Below are 20,635 nucleotides of genomic sequence, written 5' to 3' on the forward strand. Positions count from 1 at the left end.
AACTTCTCCCTTCTAATTTGATACATGTTTAAACAGAAGTTTTTCTGAGTAAAATGTACTTTGTTCTTTCCAGAGTAGGTTGTGTTAAATTATGAAAAAATCAGATGACTAAGAAAACCTTAATCACTGTGTTGGGAGTGGGTAGGGAAGGTTGAGCTAACAGTTCTCAATCCTGTTTGTACTTGATAATCACCTGGGAGACTGTTAAGAAACATCCAGATTACTGTTCCCCACATTAGCAAATAAATGAAGATCTCAAGGGTTGAGTCCTGAAAAATCTGTCATTTTTCAAAGCACCAATACTCCCTACTCCAAGTAGGAAGAACCTGTTCTCAAAGCATCAGCCGCCTCAGCACACCCTCAGCTGAGCTCTTCCCTAGCAGTCTTTGACTAGGTCCTTCCCCCACTCTTTTGGGTGGTGGGTTCAGTGTATTTGTAACGCCTCTTTTTTTTTTTTTTTTTAAATACTCATTTATTTATTTGGCCGTGCCAGGTCTTAGTTGCGACACGTGGGATCTTCATTGCCGCATGAGGGATCTTTTCGTTGAGGCATGCGGGATCTTTAGTTGTGGCATGTAGGATCTAGTTCCCTGACCAGGGATCGAACCCGGACCCCCTGCATTGGGAGCCTGGAGCCTTAGCCACTGGACCACCAGGAAGTCCCTGGAACCCTTCTATGTGAGCTTCAGATCTCATGAGGGGAATGAGCAGTAAATTTCAATTTAAGGAAGCCATTTATAAGTCCAGTATACTGCTTGTTCCCCCAGTAAAGAAAATTCTGAGATCATCTCTTCTATGGAAATGAGTTAATGACATTAAATTGTGTTTTTAAAGTATTGAAAATTTTAAAAGGTACCAATTTAAATAGGCATTTATAAATTTTTGTTCTTCAGGAAGTCAGTACCAAGTATGTTATTAAGCATTGGAATGTTTGAATACACACGTGTGTGCACATTTGTATATTGAACTGACTATTCTAAATAAGTCATTAATACTTTCACTTATATAACACATTTTTGCTATATTATTATTGCCTTACATTAAATGGATTCTTGGATTAAAATCTAATCTGTTAGATTAGTTAGTGAAAATAGTCTCTTATCCTTCAAAACAATTCATTTGATGAGGATTCTGTTAATATGAAATTTTCTTCTTTAAGGAGATATATATTTAAAATGACATCCTTGCTTTATTTAATTAGTTTTGGAAAGTTTAAAGTCATTTGTACTGTAAAAACATTTTAAATTAAGAAATTACCTATAATTTAAGAACTGTAACATTTTGTGAGCTTGACCGCATAAGTGCCCAGATACTTTACCCTCTTTAAAGATTTCAAGCAAGCTAGTGAAAGTAATTTACAAGTTAAGGTCAAAGCTGAAACCGGTTATTGCTACAAATATCAGCCAAGAAACTGAAAACGACATATTCTGTGTGGGACTTAACAGAATTTGACAGAGACTCTTTTGCTTCTATTTTATTGCCGTGGTTAGAAGTGCGGCTGTTTATTAGAAGGCAGGCCCCACAGTTTGGGTCAAAAAGATTATAATACCAATTAAATAACAGTGTCTTACATTTTTAAGATCTAACACTTAAAGTGACATCCTGGAAGGATATTTATAATATATACATGTCAGGATAAGTTTATCTCCCTTATGAAAATAATTGATTAACTTAGTAGAAAATGCCAGATTCTTTATCTCTAATTTCTTTATCTCTAATTGCATCTGAAGTTTGTATATGTAATTGTAATACTGGTTTTGTGAATCAAGCCCTCGCTTATTCTGATGGTTCTGTCTAAACACAAGCAAACAAAACCTAGCCAAATCAAACTCATAAGTGAGGTTCAGTCATGTCTTTTGCTGTCTTCTTGTGCATTGGGAATGTGACTCTCGGCATAGCACGTTGGTGAAGGTGTTTCAGAAGGACATCTGACCTGCTGACTTGTTAAGAGTGTGCTGGTAGAAACCCACATGTGCAGTCTTGATGGTTCATTGGTGGACTTTGTTACTGTGCAGCCAGAATCTTGTTTGTCTTTTAAAATTCCCTCTTGAGGTTTTTTCTTCAGTTTACTCAGCAGGTAAGCCTTAGCTCAAACCTGGGAATGAGGAGCGTACCTTACGCTTCCAAGAAGAGGTTAGTGCCCCTTTCTAACACCCATTATGCCTTAAGTCCTCAATTAAATCTAGCAGTGTTGCTATTATTCGTTTTTCTCTCCTTGTTTTCTTCTCTTCAAGGCCAATAATACCTACTTATTTATCATTTTGTCATCAGGGAGTACAATATATTTAGAAGTCCCATTTGGTTGTTGTGAAATGGACTATTTTCAGGATGAGAGAATTTTTAGGAATTGACACTTAAGGGCATATTGAGTATTTTTGGTTACTCTTCTAAATGATGTAAATGCATTCCTTTAAATAATATGAAAGGATTATGAATTATGCATTGTGATTTCTTACTGCTTTTTTGTATGTAATGCAAATTGGCTCAGTTTCATTTTAGACAGTAACTAACTTACCTGTTTTTCACAAAATTTTACAATCTTATTTCCTTCAAAGACTTAACAGCAGATTACTCTCCTGAGGTCTTTTGTTGCTAAGACTTAATTTCCTCTACCCAGATTGTCTGGTTCAAAATGAATTAATATCATGAAACATTAAAACACACAACTCTCCAGTAAAGAGGAAATAATAGTGGCCATACACTGTCTTTCTTATCTCTTTTTTTCTTTTTTTAATCTCTTAATTAACAGAATTCAGTAATATTTCAGTTTTCAAGTGGGAGTACAAATTGGAAATTTGGGGTTTGGTAAAGATGTAGAACTCTTTATATGACAATGAAAAACAGGGTGAATCAGTTACTTTATATTGACATAAAAACATTAGGTATTTATATCTGTCAAGAAAGAAATTATTATTACTTTTAATACATTAAGACACCATACAGTAGGTCTTCCCCTTTTGTTTTTCCTTAAGATAAATATTTTTTTATGTAAAGAGTAAAGCGTTTTTGTGAAGCTGATTATAAAATCTGTTCTATAAAAAAAGTAATATCTAAAATGTAATATCTAAACTTACAAAACAGAAGGTAAAACTTCCTTTATAATCCCAGATCCAATGGAACAGTTTGATGTATATCTTTCCATAATTTTTTTGTATTAACAGATTATATTTAATTATGTTACTGTTCTGTGGCATGTTATAAGCATATATATCTTCCTCATCCTATTTAACTACTGTAATTCATAAAGAATGCATCATGAATTACTGATCTCAGTCTATTTATGGACGTTCAACTTGTATTAGTTTTTTTTATTATAAATGATATTTTAGCAGACATCTTTTTGCTTATTTATCTGGCATTCTTGTTGTTAGTTTAACTTGGATGCATTTTTGGAGGTAGAATTTTTAGGTTAAATGATATGCAAATTTATTAATGTTGATCATTTAAAAGCAATGTGTATGATGCATATGAAGATGTAAACATTACCAAGAATAATCAGTTTTTAAAAAATCTTAAACACCCAGATTAAAAAGCACTCTGACTCTATTTGCATTTATTTGATTATTAGTATGGTCAGTATTTTCATTGACTTTTTATTTTTATATTTATTTTTATAAAATTAAGTTACTTTGTTAAAAAATCAGCATAAGGAATAAAAGTGTAAAGTAATGAAATCAGTAAGCTTTACAAGTTTTTAACTTGGACTTTAAAATTTGAACTTTTGTTCCAGTCCTTGCTCGACTACTTACTGGCCATTTATCCTAGGGCAAACTCTCTAATCTCTCCATGCCAAGTTTCCCCATCTGTAAAATAAAGGTAACAAAAAAGACCTACTTCATGGGTTTTCTTTCGATGTTGAGAGAAATAATCCCCTTAAAGCATTTAAAGCAAAGCCTACTGTGTAGTATGTGCTCAATTAGAAATGGTAGCTAACTGGTACTATTATCATTAAATGGATTAGTGAACAACTTAATTGCCAACTTAAATAATAAGGAATATATTATCTTATGTGTTTATCTATAATTAAGAGCATTAAAGATAACTTAACATTTTAGGTTTTGTTTTTATAATGTATTAGTCTACTGATCTGGCCACAGATCATCAGTTTGGGGTTGGCCGTCAGTGGAGTAGCGTGCCAGGTCTTCCCTGGTTCCGTTCCTTTAAAGGTTAGGGTGTGGACGTGTGTGGTAGCAGAGGTATAGTTGGGACCCAAGTAACAGACTCCTGGTGGTCCAGATTCACTTGCTTCGCCTTTAGCTCTTGAGGACAGAGAGTAAGTCCTCACAGCTTGGCACTTGGTAGGCAGAGTTCAGTGTACGATGAACGAATGGGAGGGTACGTTTTAGATAATGGCCAGGTGTGGTTTAGGCTTTGCAGTTAATAACAGGTCTGTACTTTTGTTGAAACCATAGAGTCCTAGGTGAGGTCCCAGCTCTAATGCTACAGGTATTGGATGTAGGAAGAGAACCTGCTGTTTCTTCTATTCCTAAACTTTTAATTGAGAGAAACCTTTGAGGAACTCAGCCTATTAAGACCAAAAAAGAGAATGTTGAGGAGGACAGTGAGTGGAGGGACATATGACTTAAATTGAATTACTCTTCTGAAGGTTTTTTAAATTACCTTTTTGTCTCTGGAGGGTAAAACTCTAGGAATAATAAGAACTTTTTAATATGAAATATTTTTGCAATACTTGAGAGCTCATCTAGGCATCTCCACTTAATCAGACACATCTTTAGTTTTTCCGTTTTTTTAAGGAAGTCAGTTGTATATCTTTGTGTGTGTGTTTTATCTTTTTCTTTTCGCATAGGTATTATCACATTTTAAAAGCTAGAAATCTTTAAGTAGTGGAAAGTCTCATAATTTATCCTTGTCCCCTGTCTGCCCAGATCCTTATTTCAGTCTATTAAAAATCACAGTATTAGATTTTATGTATCCTCCCAGAATGTCTACAAGCAAATATAAACATATTTTAGTGTTAACTGTTAAATATATATAAACAGCAGATTCTTATTCCCTACTCCCCACCCCCACCATCTTTGAGAAAAGTAGCATATTATAATATGGGTATGCATCTTGCTTTTTTCAAATAACAAGATCTTTCCATCTTAGTGAATAGAATACCTTCCATGGCTGTTAAGTAGTTTGTGGTGTGGAACGTGGTTTGTGGGAAGCATTAGAGTGGTGGATTCCAGCATATAGAGCTTGGACTGCCTGTACTGAGCTGTGATCATCTCTGATTCTGAAATTTTGAACCTAAGGCACATGCTATCTAGAGCCAGAGGAAACTTAAACTGTGAAGATTATATAATGTATGTCTTTGGTATCTATATGATTTTTCCTAAATACATGCTGAAATTGATGTTTGCTGTTAGAATATTTAAAACTTAAGCTTATGATACATATACTAACTTGGAAGGGATGACATGATCCTGGCTTCATCTTAGATACCCAGTTAATGCATTTTAACTGACTGGCAGTATAAGTACCTACATTTGATTACTATAAACAGTTAGTGCAGTATGTGTAGTGTACATTTTTAAAATTTATTTATTTATTTTTGGCTGTGTTGGGTCTTTGTTGCTGCACATGGGCTTTCTCTAGTTGCGGCAAGCGGGGGCTACACTTCGTTGCGGTGCGCGGGCTTCTCATTGCAGTGGCTTCTCTTGTTGCAGAGCATGGGCTCTAGGCTCATGGACTTCAGTAGTTGTGGCACATGGGCTCAGTAGTTGTGGCTTGCGGGCTCTAGAGCACAGCCTCAGTAGTTGTGGCACACAGGCTTAGTTGCTTCGTAGCGTGTGGGATCTTCCCGGACCAGGGATCGAACCTGTGTCCCCTGCATTAGCAGGCGGATTCTTAACCACTGCGCCACCTGGGAAGCCCCTAGTGTACATTTTTGTTCTTCCAGGTAAATAGTATCATCCAGATTATTTTTTAAAAATAAAGCGTGCATTTGGTAACGGCCTGTGTAGCTAGTGTTTGATAAAGTATATCAGAAACATATTTCCTATGGGATTGCATATATGAGTCATGTCATTTCTGTAAGATTAGTAGTCTGATGAATCTGAAATATACATAGACAAGTGGATTTAGGATGAAACTTGTAACATTTTCATCTACTGATTATGATGTTTTGAAAATGCTTAGTTAAAACTAATTAAAAGGGAAAATGGTACATATTTCAAATGACTGTGCTAAACATAAAGCCTTTATGATAAATTAGCCATGATACTCAGTTTTCTATTTAAGAGCAAATACTAAGACGCTAAGAAAAATAATTGCAGTTCAATTTTGTATATTCATTCATGTATAAAATGAACACCTGTGTTTCTTCTAAGTTAGAAGAATATCAAATATTTGGAAGCAATGATTGTTAGTGCCATTTAATTAGACATTAGTGTATGTATGAAATATAAATAAAACAATGAATATTATTACTACATAGTTCTAAATTTAAGTAAAATAGAGTTTTGATATAGTCACACTTTTTCTTCCTCTTTAATCTTTTGTTTTCTTAAGATATTCGTGAATATAAGTTGAATATTATATCAATACAAGAAATTCCTTATGCTCAGTGAACTTTAACTTAATTATCTCATGTTCTAGTAGCTCACAAACATAACTTGAAACATACTGAATCCTCTAGTGAATTTTTTTAATACTGTTAAAATTGCTGCCTGTACACATTCCTTTTATTTTTTTTACCAACAAGTTTATTTTGAAAATTATTTCATCCATTTTTCTAAATTTAAAATGAAAAACAAAAATAAACTTTGGGGGGAGGGGGCAGAATGTGGGCTGTGGAAGTAATTTATAAATTTTTGTAGGGGTTTGCTTTTTTTTTGGTAACTTGTTTCTCATCAGCATGTTCTGTTGCTAGTAAAGACTGTATATATGCAACAGTAATTTAAGGAATCTTTTGCAATGGTTTTTAAATGAATGTCGAGACTTTTTAATTGGCAAACTGAATCATTGTATGGTAGTATTTTAGACGGTATATTTGGTGGTAATTTGTGTTTGGAGCTAAGACAAACTCAGTTCGGGTCTCATCTCTTCCACAGTTTACTAGCAGTGTAGACTCGGGTGAGTTGTTTAACTTCTTTAGGCCTTAGTTTCCTCCACTACCCTATATTCTTTCAGGAAAATCTTTAGGGGTAGGTGAGTCTCTATGGTAGTCCCATCTTCATAGTCTGGTCATAACCTACTTTTCCGTCTTCATTATCTCTGCTTCCCCTTCCTCCCATCTCTGTCACACAACTACTAACTTTTAACTAGTTCCAGGTGTTTTTCTAATACTCAGTTCCTTCTACCTGAAAGAGCATTCTTCTTAGTGACTCTCTCTCCCCTCAGATAGCTCAGCATATAGTCCATATCTTTATTATAGACAACTGAAATGACGTAATATAATTTTGTCACCTTTTTCCCCCTTAAACCACAAGCTAAATATTCTAAGGATCATTTTAGACACTCTCTTACTTTTGTTAAGAGAAGAAATATTTATACTGACATAAGTTTTTAGTATAGTAATATTTATACAAGTGATCAGTAAATGATTGTTGAATTGAATAGAATGTTATAAACCTCCATGTGTAATAGGTTTGTTTGTGAGTATATTCTTCTAATGCCTTAGTTTGCTTCTTGATTGAACTGTAACCTTTAGGAACAAAAGAAATGTTTCTTATTCAAAATTGAATATAGGTTTTTTCTGGAACTGCTACATATTTTGCTTAGATCCAGTTTACTCTTCCTTTGGAAGATATTGTGAATGAAGTGTGTATCTTTTTAAGATTTTTAAGACTTTTTCCCTCATTTATTCAACTGATTTATCAATCAGTAAAAATTTATTTAGAGACCTATTATGTTCCTGGCAATTGGTTAGGTACTATGGTAATGCAGAGAGTAGTAAAACTGAATCCTTAGTTTAAATCCAGTGGGCCGGATATACATATAAATAAATCATTTCAGTGTTTGTGGTTAAGGGCCATAATGGCAATATATATATAAAGAGGGTGGTGTGAATGTCCAGCTGCTGAGAGAAATGGGAGTTCCCTAAATCTTTTGAAATATGGCAGAGTATAAATGCATAAATATAATAATTGTGTATGGAATTGGTGGGGACCAGAGATTACATTTGAACTTGAACTTGAATGATAATGAAGAGCTTCTCAATGCTGGGAAAGGTATTATAGGTTGTGCAAAGGCATAAAGAACGTCCAGAGAATAGTATGTATAGATGGCAGTAGTGGAAGATAATAACAAGGGTTCACATTTTGAAGGGTTCTATTTGCTATACCTTCTGTGCCTTGAAAGATCTTGTATGCTACATACCCTGTATAGTTAAAATGGACAGTGAGAAGTCTCAGAAAGTCTTCAAGCTGGAATGTGACATGATCAGATTTATAGTTTAGGAATAGTGGACTTTTGTCATGAGTCTATAAAGACTGGAAATTGTAGGATTCACTTACCATAGTATTTTAGAAGCTTCATATAAAAAACAAAGATGATATATGACAGTGATGATAATAGATGCTATTAATTTATTTCAACACAGTTGCAAGTACCTACACTGTGTATGGTTTATACTATATGGTTTATAAACATTAGCAATTAAAGACTGTGATTCTGAAGTTACACTATCTTCGAATCCTAACTTCACCATTTATAGCTGTGTGAACTTAAGTCTTTTGAAATCTCTGTTTCACCATCTGTAAAATAATCTGGTATGGTTATTACAAATAATTAGGGTATTCATATGAAGGATTTACCCTGTGATTGGCTCATAATAAGAACTCTGTAATTGTTGGCTATTTTTATTATTTTTTTAATTTCCTTGTGTAATAGTATAACCTTATTTTACAGATGAGGAAATAGAACTCAGAGGTGTTAATTATGTTCAAAGTTACATTGCAAATACAAAGCCAATCTTTTAACCTGGGCCTCTGACCCTAAACCTCGTGTTCTGAAAAATGTGCTGCACTGCCAGTCCAAGGCTGAGTCATCAGCAGAGATCGATGAGAAAGTATCGCTGGTACTCTCAAGGTGTTTAATCGGTCTGCCCAAGAGTTTCTAGGCCCTAGAGATACTACTCTGATATCTTCAAAGTGTGTGTATCCAAATGAAGGCATAAGTGGATATAACTTATCTATAAAATTATTTTTAATTTTAAAAAGACAGCTTTATTGAGGAATACTTGACATACAATAAACCACATATATTTAAAGTGAAAATTTGATAAGTTAGAGTATGTAAACACATGTGAAACCATCACCACAATCAAGATAGTGAACATAATGGTCACTTTCAAAAGGTGTTTCGTGCCCCCTGCAAGCCCTCCGATCTCTCCCTCCACCCACCTCCCTACCCCCAAGCATCAACTAATCTGCTTTCTGTCACTATAGATTAGTTTGTATTTTCTAGATTTCTATATAAATGTAACCATGCAGTATGTATTCCTTTTTTTGTCTGGCTTCTTTCATTCAACAATCATTTTGAGATTCATCCTTATTTTACATGTTTCAGTGATTCATTCCTTCTTATCACTGAGTAGTATCCCACTGTATGAATGTGCTACATTGTATTTATCCATTCATCTTTTGATGGACATATGAGTTGTTTCTAGTCTTAGCCTATTACAGATAAAGCTGCTATGGACACTTGTTTACAAGTTTTTGTACGTACATATACTTTTTTTTTTTTCTCTTGGGTAAAACCTAGAAGTGGTATGGCTGGATCATGTTAAGGGTATGTTTAACTTTTTAAAAATTAAGTGCCAGTTCCTTCACGTCCCCACCAACACTTGCAATAAGCATTTAAAAAATTTTGAGGCATTTTAATAGGTGTATAGTGTTATCTCATTGTGGTTTTAACTTTCAATTCCCTAATGACTCACGGTGTTGAACATCTTTTTTGTGTGCTTATTGCCATCCGCATACTTTCTTTGGTGAAGTGACTGTTCAAATCTTTTGACCATTTAAAAAATTGGATTGTGTGTTTTCTTATCATTGTGTTTGGAGAATTCTTTATATATTCTGGATACAAGTCCTTTATCACTTGTAAGCTTCACAGAGATATTCTCCTGTGCTGTGGCTTCTTCTTTCATTTTCTTAACATTATCTTGAAGACTATAAGTTTTTCGTTTTGCTTAAGTCCAGTTTATCAATTTGTTTGTTTATAGATTATGCTGTGTTTAAGAAATCTTGGCCTAACTCAGGACCACAGAAAATTTATCTTTTATTTTCTTGAACATGTTTTATAGTTTTAAGTTTCATTTTAGGTCAATGATCCATTCTGAGTTAACTTTTGTATATGGTAGGAGGTATGGATCCAAGTTTATTTTTTGCGTGTGGCTATCCATTTATTCCAGCATCATTTATTGAAAATGCTATCCTTTGTCATTTGCATTGCCTTTGAGCCTTTGTCAAAAATCAGCCATCCGTATATGTGAGGGTTTCTTTGTGGATTCCTTATTCTGTTCCTCGATCTATTTATCTTTATGCCAATACCATGCTGTTTTGATTTCTCTAGTTTTTTAATAATCCTTGAAATCAGGTAGTTTTAGCTCTCTTACATTGTTCTTTTGTTTCACAGTTGTTTTGTCTCTTCTAGGTCCTCTGTGTTTCCATATGGATTTTAGAACCAGCTTGTTAATTTCTATAGAAAAGCCTGCTGAGATATTGAATTGGATTTGCATTGAATCTGTATATCAATTTGGGAAGAACTGACATCTTTCATAGATTTTTTTTCATTCTGTTAGCAAAATTACATAGTTTTTAGTACATAAGTGTTTCCTATCTCTTAAATTTTTTATAATTTTGATGCTATTGTAATTGATTTTAAAAAATTTTTTACTTTCAGACTTTTCATTGATAGTATACAGAAATATAATTTTAAAAAAATGCTGGTCATGTATCCTCCAACCTTCTTAAATTTACTTATTAGTGTTAGGAGATTTTTTGTAGATGCCATCAGATTTTTGCCTAGGAAATCATGTCATCTCTAAATAAAGACAGTTTTTCTTCTTCCTTTCCTATGTGAATGCCTTTATTTTTAAATTAAAAAATAATTTTTTTTTCCTGGATTGCACTGACTGGAACCTATAGTACTATGATAAGTGGTGAGTATAACATATAGTATGGCGTTAAGTGGTGAGTGTAATATCTTGTTCTTGATTTTAGGGGAAAGCATTTAGTCTTTAACCATTAAGTATAGTATGAGCTGTAGGGTATTTTTAGATATCCTTTGACAGTTTGAGGAATTCCCTTCTATTTCTAGTTTGCTGAGACATTGTTTTTCTTTTTGGTTAGAATGGGTGTAGGATTTTGTCAAATTATTTTTCTACATCTATTGAGATGATCATATGGCTTTTCCATTATAGTGTATTATTATGGTGAATTACATTGGGTTTGAATGTTAAACTAACCCTGCATTCCTGTGATAATCCCCACTTGGTAATGATATAGTATTATGTTGTAGAATTCGATATACTAAAGTTTTGTTTATAATTTTTTTCTATGTTCATAAAGGATATTGGTCTGCAGTTTTATTTTGTCTGGTTTTGGTATTAGGGGAAAGCTTGCCTCATAGAATGATTTGGAAAGTATTCTCTCCTCTGCAGTTTTTCTGAACAGTCTAAAACTCCATGAAAAATTGGTGTTATTTCCTCATTAAATGTTAGGTAGAATTTACCAGTGAAACTGTTTGGGCCTAGAGTTTTCTTTGTGGGAAGAATTTTAACTTCAGCCTTAATTTCTGTAACAGATACAGAGTTATTTAAGTTGTATATTTCTTCATGAATGAGCTTTGGTAATTTGTGTCTTTTAAGAAAGTTGTCCATCTGATCTAAATGGTCAAATTCATTGGCATAAAGTCGTTCATAATATTCCCTTATATTATTTTAATATCTGCAGCATCTGTAGTGATGCCATCCTTCTCATTCTTGGCATTAGTAATTTGTGTCTTCTCTTTTTTTTTGGCCACGCCACGTAGCTTGTGGGATCTTAGTTCCCCAACCAGGGATTGAACCCAGGACCTCGGCAGTGAGAGTGTAGAGTCCTAACCACTGGACTGCTAGGGAATTCCCTGTCTTCTCTCTTTTTATCCTGATCAGTCTGGCTTAGGGATTAATCAATTTTATTGATCTCAAAGAATAAGCTTTTCTGTTTTCATTTCATTGATATCTACTTTGATCTTTATTATTTCTTTTATTCTGTTTTACTTCGGTTTTAATTTTTCCTTTTTCTAATATCTTATTTTGAAAGATGAAGTCATTCATTTGAAACCTTTCCTCTTTTTTCATATAGGTGGCTAGTGCTATATATTTTTCCTTGAATAGTGCTTTAGCAACATCCACAAATTCTCATACGTTGAGTTTTCGTTTTCTTCAGTTAAGAATAGTTAATTTCCCTTTTGAGTCCTTCTTTCATCCATGGGTTATTTAGGAAGAACGTTATTTAGTTCCAAATATTTGTATATTTTCTAAGGATATTTCTAGTAAGGATTTCTAATTTAACTCCATTGTGATCAGGGAATATATTTTGTATGTATTGCTTCCTTTTCAATTTATTAAGACTTGTTTTATGGTCCAGAATATGGTGTATATATATATATATATATATATCTTGTTAAATGTTCCATGAACAATCGAGGAGAATTATTGTTAGATGAATAAATGTCAGTCAGGTCAAATTGGTTGATAGTGCTGTTCAAATCTTTGTAGCCTTGCTGATTTTCACGCCTACTTGACTTATCAGTTCTTGGAGAAGGATGTTGAAATCTCTGACTGAAATTGCAGATTTGCCTATTTCCCTTTGCATGTCTGTCAGTTTTTGCTTCATGTGTTTTGAAGATCTGTTATTGGGTATATAAACGTTTAGGATTGAATGATCTTCTTCATGAAATGACTGGGTCTCTATTCCTGGTAATATTCTTGGCTTTTAAATCAATTTTTTTCTGGCATTAATATAGCTATTCCAGTTTCCTGCCATTAATTCCATCCAGTGTTTTGTTTACTCTCAGACATTGTAGTTTTCATCTCTAAAGACTTTTCGTATAGAAGATCTTAGGAAAAATTAATTAACCACTCTGTGTCTTTAATTTCTTCTCTATTAAAAGGACATAATAATGGTACCTATACTATAGAATTGTTTTGAGGATTAAATAAATAAATATATGAAAGTGCTTACAATTGCATGTGTCACAGTGTAAGTTCTGAACAAACATAATCTACAGCTGTTATTCCTACTCTTAAGGATGCCTTTTCAAAAAAGTATCTTTAAAAATCCATAACATATTGAAACAATTTCTTATTGATTTATATCCCCAGGAATTTTCTTGTTTGCACTTTCATTTGTCATCCTCAGTCTAAATAAACTAGGCTGTCATCATATGAAATCAAAAGATACCTGTTTAATTTTGTTTCATTACATTATTATCATGGTTTTGTACTTAGGATTGTGTACAAAGATACAGGTATAGTCTCATTATCATATTTTTCAAATTTAGTGGGTTACAATTCCCAAGTGCATTAGAATTGTACAATAGTTGTGAGTTGTCAACTGTGCACACTTAGTTTAAATACAGGACACATTGAGAGACTAAACAAATTAGTTGTTTGGTTTTTTACCACTAAAAATTTGCATTTAATGTTTTGTATGAGACCTTCATATATTATCATTTATAGTGGGTCATGTCGTTTTTAGATTGGACAGCTGGCTTTTAAAGGAATGAGAAGACTCAATAGAATCCAGTCAATTGTGTTTGAGACTGCCTACAACACCAATGAGAACATGCTGATTTGTGCCCCTACTGGAGCTGGAAAGACCAACATTGCAATGCTTACAGTTTTGCATGAAATTCGCCAGCATTTTCAACAAGGTGTTATCAGAAAGAATGAATTTAAGGTAGGAAATTAACAAGTCCGACAACAGCTTTTTTTTTTTTTTTTCCGACAACAGCTTTTTAAATTGTAAAATTTAAAATCATTTTGCAGTTGTACATGTTACATGAGATCTGGAAGTTTTTAAGGATATTATACATGAAGTCATGTAAAGAATGCTGCATGATTTACTTCATTACTTTTAGGCAATCCCTATTTGTGTTATGAAAATCCCACTACCCCTGTGAAAGCTATGAAATGCACTTAGCTTTGAAGCACCAGTTTTCAAAGTGATAAGGCTATATCAACAAATTCCATTGTCCTGTAAACAGCTGCACACTTATGCAACAAAGATAAGTACTTTTCATATATCACTATTAAGCTTTTTCGCCCTAAGTGGCTAGAATCATATTTCACAATAAATAGTGACTTGTATTGACGTTGTAGTTTTTGCTCATTCATCAAGCTAGTGTTTCTTTGGCGCAGATTGTATATGTTGCTCCAATGAAAGCGTTGGCAGCTGAAATGACAAATTATTTCAGCAAACGTCTAGAGCCACTGGGCATCATTGTGAAAGAATTGACTGGTGATATGCAGTTGTCAAAAAGTGAAATTTTACGAACTCAGGTATGTTGTATACTTAGATTTTTGTTGTTGTTGCTTAATACCATTCTTTTTTTTTTCCAAGCAATTGTTAAACAACTATACTTTAAGTAACTATAAAACATAATACGAATGTAACATGGTGAACTTCTTTTTTTGTAACCACAGCCTATCCTCTACAGAAGAGGTTTTTGCTGGTGCTTTGTTCTATTATAGCCCTTCTAACTTCCATGATTCTTGCCATATCTTGAATATTGTTAGATTCCTGGTGTAGATTTTTAAGTCATTGACAGTAAATGTTGATCTTTTAAAACAGTAGGCAATGAGGATTTTCATAAGACCAGACTTCAGTTTTAAGAACAGGAAAATGTATCTTTATACTTCATATGTTATAGATCTTTAAAGGATCCCACTAGCATTCTAAAGTATTCCATAAGGATGGTTTAACGTATATAAAAAAGTTTTTAGTCATTCTGTATTTTAGCAAATAGGAAGCTACTAAATCTTGCACTGTATATAGCACTATATTAGGTGAAATGTATGACAAGCAGGGCATTTAAGATACCGTTCCTGCCTTCAAGGATCTTATGACTGAGTAGACAAAAACTACATTAGAACTACAACTAGATTATCATTAATGGATGCAACATGTAAGTAGGTGATGTTCATAGTGCTTGTAAAAAATAAAATAATGTATAACCAAATATTAATGGGACAATTCAGGGGAGTTTAATGGAAAATAGATGATGTAGCTTTTGAAACAATGAATAGACATGTGATTTGAGGGGCTTCCCTGGTGGCGCAGTGGTTGAGAGTCCGCCTGCCAATGCAGGGGACACGGGTTCATGCCCCGCGGTCCGGGAAGATCCCACAGGCCGTGGAGCAGCTGGGCCCGTGAGCCATGGCCGCTGAGCCTGCGCGTCCAGAGCCTGTGCTCCACAACGGGAGAGGCCATAGCAGTGAGAGGCCTGCGTAATGCAAAAAAACAAAAAAAAAAATGTGATTTGAGGGTACCTTCATTTCCTAGGGCTGCCATAACAAATTATCACAAACTTTGTGGCTTAAAATAACAGACACTTAATTCTCTCACAGTTCTGGAGGTCAGAAGTCTGAAATCAGGGTGGCGGTAGGATTTAGTTGCTTCTGGAGGCTCTGATAGAGTATCCTTTTCGCATCTCCTAGTTTTTGGTGGCTGCTGGCAGTCTGTACACACGTCACCCCAGTCTCTGCCTCAGTCCTCACATGGACTTTTTCCCTGCATTGTCCTTTCCCCTACTTTTCTAAGAACACTATTTTTAGATTTAGGATCCACCCTAATACATATGATCTTATCTGAAGGTCCTTACCTTAATTATGTCCGTAAAGATCCTTTTTCCAAATAAGGTTACAGCCACAATTTCTGGGTAGACGTGTGTTTTGGGATGCCACCATTCAACCCATGACAATGGGTATGCCAGGTATACTGAACCACATAGCAAAGAAAAAAATCAGGTTCCAGTTAAATGTATTTTGGACTTGATAAGGATAGAGTGCATTATAATAAACATTTCAGTCAGTTTTACCAGTTATTCTTAAGTTTGCCTTTCATAGACACTCTTTTTTTTTCATAGACACTCTTGAAAAAATCAACTCTTAATATTTATATACAGGCATGTTCATTGTAGTATTTTTAAAAAATATAAAACAGAAAGAGTAAGAAGAAATTAAATATCTATGAATAGAAGACTAGTTAAACAATATGAAATTTCACTTGATAAAATAAAATATTCCTTAAAATGATGTTTTCTGGGAATTTTTAATGGCCTTAGAAAGTGAAGTTTAGAAAAAAATACAGGAACAGCTCTTTATGTTAATACAATTATGTATTCTATGCAATAACCAAAACGCTATCAGGAGGAATAATTATAGTAGTTATGTCTGGTGGTAGGATTATGGAAGATTTTTTCCCCACTTTTTCTACTGTAAGACTGTGTTAATGTTATAATCTAAAAAATAAGCATAATTTTTATTTTACTCTAGGAATCATTGTTTTATTCAGGATAATTATTTTTCTTCAATATAGTTGTTTCATAACCTATCACCCAATTACCTAATTTTTTGGTAAAGGATAGGGAAAGGAAACTAAAATTTATGGGACACCAGCTAGCATGATGCTCTTGTCACTATGCTAGTTGCCCTACAGACATAACAATGCAGTTCTGTTAAGGAGAGTAAGGCTTATTGAGGTAACAGGTCTTGCCTGGGCTCCCATTTCCAGTAAATCATGTAGATAGGATTGGATTTCAAGTCTTCAAATTTCAAAGTTTGTGATAAATTTCTACTAAAATATGTCACTTTTGCCCATCTTTTATATCCACAGTTTGTTGTTTTAGATGGTGATGGTGGTGGTTTAAACCACCAAGATACTGAAGGAGCTTGGTAGTATTTGAAAGAAAATCAGTAAAATGAGGGTTTGTCATGTGAGGGGAAAAATGCCTATCTATAGATGTTTAGTTTTCAAGTCAGTTCAATATAATGTGTATAGCAAATAAATGAAATAATTAATTTTTAAAGTTACTGAAAATAACAAAATTACCTTATTTAGAGATCAAAAGTTGGGAAAGTAAAGGTGTGTTAATTTTTTAAAGAAATTCCAAAATGCCACCATTTTAGGACTTAGTGATTAATAATGAAGGCTCTAGTTAAGAGTACTTTTAGAATTTTGGAAAATTTCCCAAAATGTAGAGATGGTGAAGGCTTTAGTTCACTGAAGCATTTGTTTTTGTATTAATAGCTTTAGTTTCTGGAATGCTAAAATTAAAAAATTTTAAACTCATCTCTAAATTGTAAAATAGAATTTTGTCATATCAGTGGTGAGAGTATTTGTTACTATTCTTTTAGTTTGTGAAGGACTGATATTCAACTCTTCTCAGGGTATATGACAGTACCAGTTGTTAAAATATTGAAATATTTTTTAGCTCGTTGGGAAATGGATACTGCTAAGAACCCTCCAAGTGCAGCTCCTACCAACTCATAATCCAGCAATTAAAGGGTTAGTACCTGGACCAGCAGGAGGCCTCTAGGATGTAGTTTTAGCCCTAGGGCAGCTGTTCCTATTAGTTGGTTTTCTTGAAGTTAATCACCTTATTTCCTCCTTTCCTGTACCAATGCTGACTTCCCCAGGCCTCAGTTCTGGTCTGGGGTGGGAATGAAAGAATACGTTTGCCTGTCAGTCTGGCATCCTTACCACCCTGCCTTTCTGGTGGACAGTTGTCCATTCATACTGGTTGTTAAATACTTTAAATATTATACCTGATTTTTTTATTAATACTACTAGAGTTTAAAGATTTATTAGTGAAGACCAGTATCTGTTTCAGTAAAGGTTAGTAGATAAAAGCAATGATCAAGGATGTAGCTCTGGTTATTAATGACAGTTTCCTTCAATTAAAAAAATTTCTTTTACCATATTTATAGTAGCCTCTTTAAAGTCATTGCTGAACACAGCATGTGGCCCATTACGAGCCAGATTTTATTGAGTGCCTTTTTTTTTCTGTGAATGAGTCACATCACCCTGTTGCATAGCTAGTAATTTTGGGTTGAAAATAAAAAGTTTTAGCAACTCTAGATTCTATTCAGCCAGCCTTTTCCTTGAAACATTTTAAATTTGATTTTGTTAAAAAATATAGAGAATTATCACCTAAAAACAAGAATAACAATTATATTTATATATAATCACTTTAGCTAAGAAATTTTTATTCTTTTTATATAATTTGTAGACTTGGCACTTTGAACTGAATCATGTTTAAAATATTGTCTTTATACAATAAAGAGAAAGGATTTTTACAGATTTGTGTAACAGTACAATGTTATGTACAGTTTCTATATTTATGGACACATTTGTAGAAATAGTGTTATGTATGATAGCTTTCAGGGCTAGCTGAACATATAATTGCAGAGATCATTATCTTAAAACTACACATCAAGGGGCTTCCCTGGTGGCGCAGTTGTTGAGACTCTGCCTGCCGATGCAGGGCACACGGGTTCGTGCCCCGGTCCGGGAAGATCCCACATGCCGTGGAGCGGCTGGGCCTGTGAGCCATGGCCGCTGAGCCTGCGCGTCCGGAGCCTGTGCTCCGCAATGTGAGAGGCCACAACAGTGAGAGGCCCGTGTACCGCAAAAAAAAAAAACTACACATCAAGACACATAGACTGATAGATATTTTTTGTGTGTGTGATTTTTACTTTCATAATGTCTTATGAAGTCACACAAATTAGATAAAAATTTGACACATAGCCGTCTTTATTAAAAATAAAATTTCCTGAAACTGGAACCATTCTAGAACATCTGAGACCATACCTATGATATAGCCTACCTAAAGAAATGAGTTTTATATCCTGGTGGGTACAATGAAATTAAGGGAAGAAATTAAGTCAGTTTGTTCCTCTTTTATTACTTGCAAGTCCAGACTTACGAAATTTTCTGTAAATGTTAAGTTTGACTTTGGTAATCTTATCTCACTGCTATGCCGTATCCAGGGTTCTTCTTCTGTATCTTTCTGCTTTAGTCTTTCTGTATACCGTTAACAGACCAGTTAAGAAAACAAAAAAACAAAACAGACCAAAAAACCCCCTGCATTGACCTACTAGAGAATGGACTTGAGGATACGGGGAGGGGGAAGGGTAAGCTGGGACAAAGTGAGAGAGTGGCATGGACATATATACACTACCAAACGTAAAATAGATAGCTAGTGGGAAGCAGCCACGTAGCACAGGGAGATCAGCTTGGTGCTTTGTGACCACCTAGAGGGGTGGGATAGGGAGGGTGGGAGGGAGGAAGATGTAAGAGAGAAGAGATATGGGGACATATGTATATGTATAACTGATTCACTTTGTTATAAAGCAGAAACTGACATACCATTGTAAAGCAATTGTACTCTAATAAAGATGTTAAAAAATTTTAAAAAACCAAAAAACCCCTGCATTGATTTGGTCTTTTGCGTTGCTGTAGAGAGGCAACTCTCAAAATTGATATGGGGACATCCAGAGTTTGCTAAGACTCTGCACGGGATCAGCGAAGTTAAAACCAGTTTTTGTAATAGTATTATGATGTTATTTTCTTTTACTCTCATTTTCTCACAAGAATAGAGTTGAGTTTTCCAGAGGCTACATAATGTGTGATGTCATCATCACTGACAACTAATGGAACGAGTACTTTGTAATTTTGTGTTGTAAAAATTTCTTAGTTTCAATTTCTCAGGTAAGAAGTATTGATAGATATAACCCAGAAAAAGAAAAGCTGTTTGGGGCCTCAGTAATTTTTAAGAGTGCAGAGGAGTCCAAAAGGCAAAACGTTTTGAGAACTACTATTATAGGGGAAAGCTCCTTATGTATGACATTGGATTCTCTTCATAATCTACATCCAGCCTGATTTTCAGCCTAATGTTCCCAGCTGCTTTCCAATATAAACTTCAGCCAGACCATTTTTGCTTTTTCTAAAATAACATTACTCAACATTTTCTCAAATGAACTTTGCTAATTAGTAAGTTTTGTCTTGCGTTTTCTTTTTCATGATGTCTTCCTTTATTCATTGACATTTCTCTAAATCTTATCCATTCTACAAAACTCAGTTTGAACTCTAAGTACTTTATTTCCTCTTGCCTGAGTCCAACAGCACCATTCATTTATATTCATGAAATAATACCTTGACCCCAAAGAACATGCTTTTGGATCTGGTGTGGTCTTAGAAATCTGGGCAATCTCAAACAAAATTTTGATTGCTCTTATACCGTATTCAGTTGTGTTAATGAACTGATGCTAGTGAAAGAGTATTTTTGGAAAGAAAAGGCAGGTAACATTTGAATTCAAATTATGGGCCAGTCACTATGCTAAGTGCATATATACCTCCTCAGTAAGTCATTACAAAAGCCTTGTTGAGTAGTGTCTCCATTTCACACATACAGGAAGCAAAACACATTAAAATCTATCTTGATTTATATATTATATATTCAGAAGGTTGATGAGCATCTCTTTGTCTCTCATTTGCTCGTCTCTGTACTTCCCTAGATCTGGGCAGGGGCCATGTGCTTGGCCTCTGTAATAGTTTATAAGTGGAACCTCGTATTTTGTGCTTGCTCTTTATTCTCCTCCAATGTACCCCTACTATCCATAATGGTAATTTCTGTA

General features: G+C 34.2%; 1 protein-coding gene across 4 annotated transcripts in view; it reads left to right on the forward strand.

Annotated features, from left to right (window-relative positions):
- ASCC3 (activating signal cointegrator 1 complex subunit 3) overlaps positions 1-20,635 on the forward strand; it is a 334,732-nt gene that overhangs the window by 84,270 nt on the left and 229,827 nt on the right. For all 4 annotated transcript variants that reach the window (XM_027089736.1, XM_027089749.1, XM_027089725.1 and 1 more), the window contains 2 exons: positions 13,695-13,895; positions 14,357-14,497. In XM_027089736.1, the coding sequence (XP_026945537.1) occupies positions 13,695-13,895; positions 14,357-14,497 (342 nt within the window). The remainder of the gene's footprint in view (positions 1-13,694; positions 13,896-14,356; positions 14,498-20,635) is intronic.

Source organism: Aethalodelphis obliquidens, unplaced genomic scaffold (assembly GCF_003676395.1).
Source record: "Aethalodelphis obliquidens isolate GAN/ISIS:26980383/991018 unplaced genomic scaffold, ASM367639v1 scaffold3, whole genome shotgun sequence".
In the NCBI taxonomy this organism is placed as follows: Eukaryota; Metazoa; Chordata; class Mammalia; order Artiodactyla; family Delphinidae; genus Aethalodelphis; species Aethalodelphis obliquidens.